Raw genomic sequence first — 6,308 nt, 5'->3', positions numbered from 1 at the left:
TGGGTGGGGGTGGGGGGACCTTGGCTTTATAAAGAGCCCCCCCCCAGCAGGGGGCAGGGAGGGTCCTGGGAGCCTTGGGGAGAACCTGGGGTGGGGGGCTTTGTGGCAGGGGTGGGATGCAGGCAGGCAAAGGGTGGCTCTGCCCCCCTTGGGGTGCACAGGGAGACACACTGAGGCTCCCCCAGGCCAGCCAGTGCCCCTCACTCCAGACGCACAACCCTGTATCCCCGCAGCCCTACCAGTGCCCCTCACTCCCAACCTGCAGCCCCCTACCCTGCCAGTGACCCCTTGCTTCCACCCTGCAGCCTCCCCTCAAAAGCAGTGCTGGTGCCCCTCACTCCTGCCCTGCAGCCCCTTGCCTGACCTGTTGCTTCTGCACCCCACTCCCAGGCCCAGACCCCGCAGAGGGCTGCAGGATCGGGCCCTCTCCTGCCCCCCTGGGGGGTAGGGGGCTGTGTGCTGGGGAAGGGAGGGGGGTTCCACACAGGCTTAGTGGGCACTAATCCGCCTGCCCTGCCTGGGGATTAGCTGGCCCCAGGGATTGGCGGGCGGCCGGAATCTGCCAGGGCTGCAAGTAGCAGCGATAAAGGCTTTGCTGGGCTCAGCACCCGCGGCCTGGGCTGTTCTCTGGGGGGGGGGGCACGACTCCCCCCTTGGGCAGCAGCTCCACGGCCCTGAGCTTCCAGAAGGCCATCCCTGCTTCCCCTGTGTGGGGGTGGGGTGGGAGGGGGTCAAGCAACTCATCACAGCTCATCACCCCCACCCTTACCCATGGGGAAACTGAGGCACAGGGCAGGGCAGTGTCTGCCCCAAGGCAGGAGACCTGGCTCCCAGCCACCCTCCCTTCCAGCTTCAGGACTGAGTTCCCGGGCTGATCTCATGGCCAGAAGTGCACCCCACCCCCAGCCTCGGTCACCCCCGCCCCTGAGCCGTGGGACCCGGGGAGATGCAGAGACCAGAGTCGACTTGATCTGGAGCCGTTTAATGGGTGCGAGAGGCTCCGTGCAGGGAGCCAGCACCGGAGCTGGGAAAGAACCCAGGCGTCCGGGTGCCCAGCCCCCAGCTCCAGGGCCCAGGTCTCGCCCAGGGTGGGGGTGGGTCGAGGGGGCCAGAGGCACTAGCCGGTGCTAGTCGACACCAGGGGCTGGGGGGGCCCGGGGGCCAGCGAGCGAGGAGCCTGAAGCACTGGTGGTCTCCACAATGCCCACGTCGCGGCAGGTCAGGCAGGCCCGGAGCTGCTCCCGCGCTGCCGGTCCCGCAAACAAAAGCTCATAGGTGAGGCCACCCAGCACTGCGCCCAGCCCCGGGCCCAGCCAGTACACCTGGGGGCAAGGGGCAGGGGTCAGGCAGTGCCCAGTCCCAAGTCCAGCGAGTACACCTGGGGGGCAGGGGGCAGGCAGGGCCCAGTGCCCAGTCCCAGGGACCCAGCCCCTTTGAATGGGGGGCTCCAGCTGGGCCTGTGCCCGGACTCCTGGATCCCCTGCCCCAGCTCACCCAGTGGTCGTCCCAGATGCCCGTCACGATGGCCGGCCCCAGCGACCTGGCGGGGTTCAGGCTGCCCCCTGAGAATGGGCCCTATGTGGGGGAAAGAAGGGGGTGACCATGCACCGTCGGGCTTGGAGCTGGGGGGTGGGGAATGGGGCTCTTACCACAGCCAGGCCTCCTGCAGCCAGGGAACAGCCCACGGCAAGGCCCCCCATGCCAGCGCCCTCCCGGCGCCCGCGGTCCTCGGCGGCGAAGATGGTCAGTGCCAGCTGGAAGGTGCCGAAGAGCTCCATGGCCAGTGCCTGCCCTGCATGGCCACCCACAGGCACCTGCAATGGCACCGTGATGGGGGTGGGGAGGGATTTAGGAGGCTGGAGGGTAGGGAAGGTACTCACGCGGGTAACGAGGCGGTCACCAGCGGGTGCGGGCAGGGCCAGGCGGAAGGCGCCAGCGGCCAGGAGGGCGCCCAGGCCCTGGGCCAGCAGGTAGGCGGCGGCACGGGGGGCGTCCAGCTTGCGGGCGCAGAGTCCAGCCAAGGTGAGCGCGGGGTTGGCCTGGGCCCCGCTGACATGGCCAAAGCAGCAGGCCAGCGCCGCGGCCGCCAACCCCCCTGCCAGTGCCGGCTGCAGGGGGCTGGGGGCTGCGGGGGCCGAGGCGCCCAGCACCACACCCACCAGCACCAGCGTCCCCACCGCCTCCGCCAGCACCGGGCGCCAGAACCGCCCACTCCGCAGCTCCTGGGGGTGGCACAGGGTCAGGAGGGTCCTGATGCCCCAGGATCTTCATCCTCTTTGCTGTCCTGGGGGTCCTGGGGGGGCTCAACTCCTGCCCCCCTCCAGTTCTCCCCACTCCCAAGGCCTGGGGGAGGACAGCTGCTGCCTGTCTAGGGGCTGGGGGGCCCAGGCATGGCATGAACAAGTCACCCTGGCTCTTACCTCCCTGATGGCCATGGTGTCGCGACACCCAGGTGTGCAGGCAGCGCCGGACGGAGGGGTGGGGGGCTCCTGAGTTCCTTTTAACCCCTTCCCAAGTGCCCCCCCACCTCACCAGGCTCCTCTTAAAGGTGCAGTGCCCCCAGCCTTGCTGGCAGAGTCTGGGGACCCCCCTCCAGCTCCTACTCTGAACCCAGCCCTGCAGGTGCCCCTCACTCCCGACCTGCAGCCCCAGGCACCCCGAGCTTCTCTTAAGCAGAGGCTGCCAGTGTCACCAGCCCGTGCTGATGCTGGGCCCAGACCAGCCCCTGGCAGGGAGGGTGCCCAGGTCCCCAATTCCCAACCCTGGGGGGAGCTGGGAGACCTGGAGATGCTGTGGTTCCTATGGCAACACAGGCATTGAACCAGCACCAGGTGTACGGGGGACCGGGCAACCGCTTTGAGGATCTTCAAAGGCTCCTTAGGATCAAAGGAGCAGGGAGGAGAGGGAGCAGGAGGCCACACAGGGCTCCAGGAGGACCCTTGTGATCACTCCAGCTTGCACACGCACGTGTGAGGAACAGGCAGCCCCTGGGGGGGATGCATGCGAGGGAACAGGGAGTGTGTGATGGCACCTGTGGCCTGCAGACGATAAACCCAGAAATCCGGGGGCCTTGGCCAGGGGTGCGGGGGCTGTGCTGCAGCCTCAGGACACCCCGCGGAGGACTCCCCTGCTGGCTGCTAGCTCAGCAACCCCCCTCCCGCCCTCACGTGCTTTGAGTCAGCGAAGCTTTAGTGCCAAAGCCCCTGGCTCAGCATCCTGCCCTCCCCGCCTCCATTCTTCCTGCCTTTCATGGCCCTGCTGACTCGCTGCAATACCCAGAACAATCCCCAGGACAAAGGGCCCCCCTGGCGGCCCCCCCAGCACGTGCCGCCCGCGGGGTCCTGCTGCCGACCTGTGCTCAGGGCCAGAGCACCCCCGTCAGGAAGGCTTGGGGGGGGAATGGGGGGGGCTACAGGCGAGGAAGAGCTGGAGGACACGAGAAGGTGGTGGGGGGCCAGATGGCCCCAGCGCCTGGGGAGATGCCCAAAGCTTGGGGCAGGTGCCTGCCTGGAGTTGGGGGGATCCACGAGCCCAGGGCCCTGCTGCCATCCCAGTAATAGCACAGACCCCAGGAGCCACTACATCTGCCCCTCTCCCAGGCCAGGGTGGAGCCCAGGCCCTCAGTACAGGTAAGACCCCACAACCAGGCCTGGAAAGGTCAAATGTCACGGGAAGCCCCGCCCCCACCTCACCAAGATGGCGGCGCCCAGCCTCCCTCCCCCCATGTGGGCGGCCACTCCAAGATGGCGGCGCCCAGCCTGACTTACCACCACGTGACCGACAGCTCCAAGATGGCGGTGCCCGGCCAGCCTCCCCCCACGTGACCGACAGCTCCAAGATGGCGGCGCCCAGCCTGGCAGGCCCTCCTGGGGGGTGGAGTGAACGCGCCCCACGTGACCGGGGCTTCAAGATGGCGGCGCCCATTCTGCGGGGCCTAGTGTGGCGGGGCCGGGCCCTACGGGGCTGGGTGGGAAGCGCCCCCCAGAGAGGTGCGGGCGGGGACCGGGTCTGTGGTCTAGCCTGAGGCGGGGGCGCGAACCTGCGGGGGGGCCTGCATAGGAGGACTTGGGGCGGGGCCTGGATAGGGGCGTGCCCTTGGGGCGGGGCTTGGGGGCTGATATTGCCTGTGGTTGGGGGTGTTGGCTGCCTTGGCCCATGGGGGGTGCTGCTTGTGCCCCTCTGGGATACAGCTCCTGGGAGGCTGTTGTGTGGCCCCCCTGCCCCTCTCCTTGGGGGACTTGGTAGGGTGCCCCCCCCAGCCTGGCAGGGCCCCTTTTCATTGTTCCCCCAACTGCCCGGTCCCTGCCCTCCTTGTTCCCTTGCTGGTGCAACCTTGGTCTTGGCGGGGCTCCTTCCCACCCCACCCCCCACAAGTCCTTGGCTCCCACCTGCACGCATCCAGCCACGACCCGCTCCCAGGGATGCCAAACCGACAGGCCCCATGCCCCACGACATGCAGTAGTGCCCGGGCCACGGGCTCCGTTCCTAACGCCCCCTCCCCCATTGCAGACATCACCTTCAAGCTGGACGAGCGCACGGCGCACAGCACCCTGGACCTGTTCAAGCAGGACACGGGCGTCGTGTACCGCGTGCTGGGCATCGACCCCACCAAGGTGCCCCGTAACCCTGAGCGCTTCCGGGACTGGGCCGTGGTGCTTGGCGACACGGCTGTGGGCGCCGGGCGTCACTACTGGGAGGTGACGGTGAAGCGGTCGCAGCAGTTCCGCCTCGGCGTGGCCGACGTGGACGTGTCACGGGATGGCTGCATTGGCACCGACGAGCAATCCTGGGTCTTCGCCTTCAACCAGCGCCACTGGCAGGCCTTGGTGGGCGGCGAGGCCACGCCGCTGCCCAGCGTGGGGCAGCCGGAGCGCGTGGGGCTGCTGCTGGATTATGATGCTGGGTGCCTCAGCCTGGTGGATGCTGGCTGGCACCGCCGCCTCCACACACTGTCTGCCGATTTCCGGGGCCCCGTGGTGCCCGCCTTCGCCCTCTGGGACGGCGAGCTCCTCACACACTCTGGGCTCGATGTGCCTGAGGACCTGACAGGCAACTAGCCGTGGCCCTGGGAGCCTGGATGTCTGCCCTGGGGATGTCGCCCCAGCCAGGCCAGGGCTTTGCCAGCCAGACATGGCCTTTACTGTCTGCCCTGGGCAGCTCTGTGCCGCTCCCAGCCCCTTCTCCCCCCACTGTGGCATCCTTGGATCCTCCATGCCAGCCTGTTTACAGCCAGTGCCAAACGCCTGCCCAGCCCTGGGTTCAGGGGCTGCTATTGCCCCCTCCTGGCATGGGGGGGGAGGGGGTTGGGCATCAGTGCCCTGCCAGACTGGCATGGGGCATTTCACAAGCACTTTACCCATGGTCCCTCCAGCGGGAGCCCCCCAACAACGCACCCACTGCCAGGACTGGACACAGGTCGGGGAAGCTGGGCATCTCAGCTCCTTCCTCCCAGCTCACTCCGCTCAGGGACAGGGGGGACCTTGGGACTTTGTGCCCCCCTAGGGTTCCCATCCCCTGTGCTCTGTTCTCGGCTCAGCCCTTGCTGGGTGCTTGGGGCTGCATTGGCAATAAACCAGGCGTGTGACTCCCTGCCTGGCATTTGCCCCTATGTTCCCGTGCCATTGGAGGACGTGGCTGTAGGGTAGGGGATCCCAGCTGGGTGAGTCTGGGGGTGCCACCTGCTCCCCGTGACCTGCTGCTGGGCTGGAGCCTGAGGGCTGCAGTTGTCATATGTGGAGTGCAGGGGGTGGCCTGGCCTAGTGGGCAGAGTGTGGTGCCCCTAGTGCCTGCTGTGTCCTGGGGTGGGCCGGGGAGCTGTGGCGCTGGACTTGGGGGGTGCTGGCCCTTTTAAAGGAGTGATGGGGGACACGCTAGCCAATCTGCAAGCTGGAAGGGAGGCCAGGGAGTCAATGGAAGGTGGATGGGAAAAGACCTGCCCTTTCTTCCTGCCGGGCAGGGCTCCTAGTTGGTGCCCCGCCTCGGCCTCTCCTTGGGTCCTTCTGGCCCCTGTGAACGCGTGTGCATCTGTGCAGGTGTGTGCACACGTACACTGGGGCTGGCAGCCCCTCCCCCCGGGGGGCCAGACCGAGCCACCACCTCATGTTTGGTGGGGTCCGGGGGCCCGGCTTTGTACCAACGGCTGCAGCCACCTGCCAGGTCCTGCCCCCATTTCCCTCCCTGCGCTCAGGACCGATCACTTGGGAATTCCATGCCACAGAAGGCCCCTGGGCCGGTCCCCAGGGGCTTGTGAGGTGGGGGAAGACCCCAGGCAGCGAGGCCTGGAGAAAGCTGCCCCCCTCCCCCAAGAG

General features: G+C 67.8%; 2 protein-coding genes across 2 annotated transcripts; one reads left to right on the top strand and one right to left on the bottom strand.

The window, feature by feature from the left end:
* Positions 1–1,111: 1,111 nt before the first annotated feature.
* On the bottom strand, positions 1,112–3,215 carry LOC109322938 (lens fiber major intrinsic protein-like). The gene is made up of 5 exons (XM_019554235.1): positions 2,421–3,215; positions 1,881–2,222; positions 1,650–1,814; positions 1,495–1,575; positions 1,112–1,322 (listed from the first exon to the last, which is right to left on the bottom strand). Exons 1-5 carry the CDS (start codon positions 2,433–2,435, stop codon positions 1,128–1,130), a joined length of 798 nt encoding a protein of 265 aa, XP_019409780.1. The 5' UTR covers positions 2,436–3,215; the 3' UTR covers positions 1,112–1,127.
* A 525-nt stretch (positions 3,216–3,740) lies between these two features.
* SPRYD4 (SPRY domain containing 4) lies at positions 3,741–5,589 on the top strand. Its single transcript, XM_019554210.1, has 2 exons — positions 3,741–3,989; positions 4,510–5,589. Exons 1-2 carry the CDS (start codon positions 3,839–3,841, stop codon positions 5,055–5,057), a joined length of 699 nt encoding a protein of 232 aa, XP_019409755.1. The 5' UTR covers positions 3,741–3,838; the 3' UTR covers positions 5,058–5,589.
* The last annotated feature ends 719 nt before the right edge of the window (positions 5,590–6,308 follow it).

This window comes from Crocodylus porosus, unplaced genomic scaffold, assembly GCF_001723895.1.
Source record: "Crocodylus porosus isolate Cpor-Errol unplaced genomic scaffold, CroPor_comp1, whole genome shotgun sequence".
Taxonomy (NCBI): domain Eukaryota; kingdom Metazoa; phylum Chordata; order Crocodylia; family Crocodylidae; genus Crocodylus; species Crocodylus porosus.
This window is presented reverse-complemented; position numbering and strand designations above follow the sequence as displayed.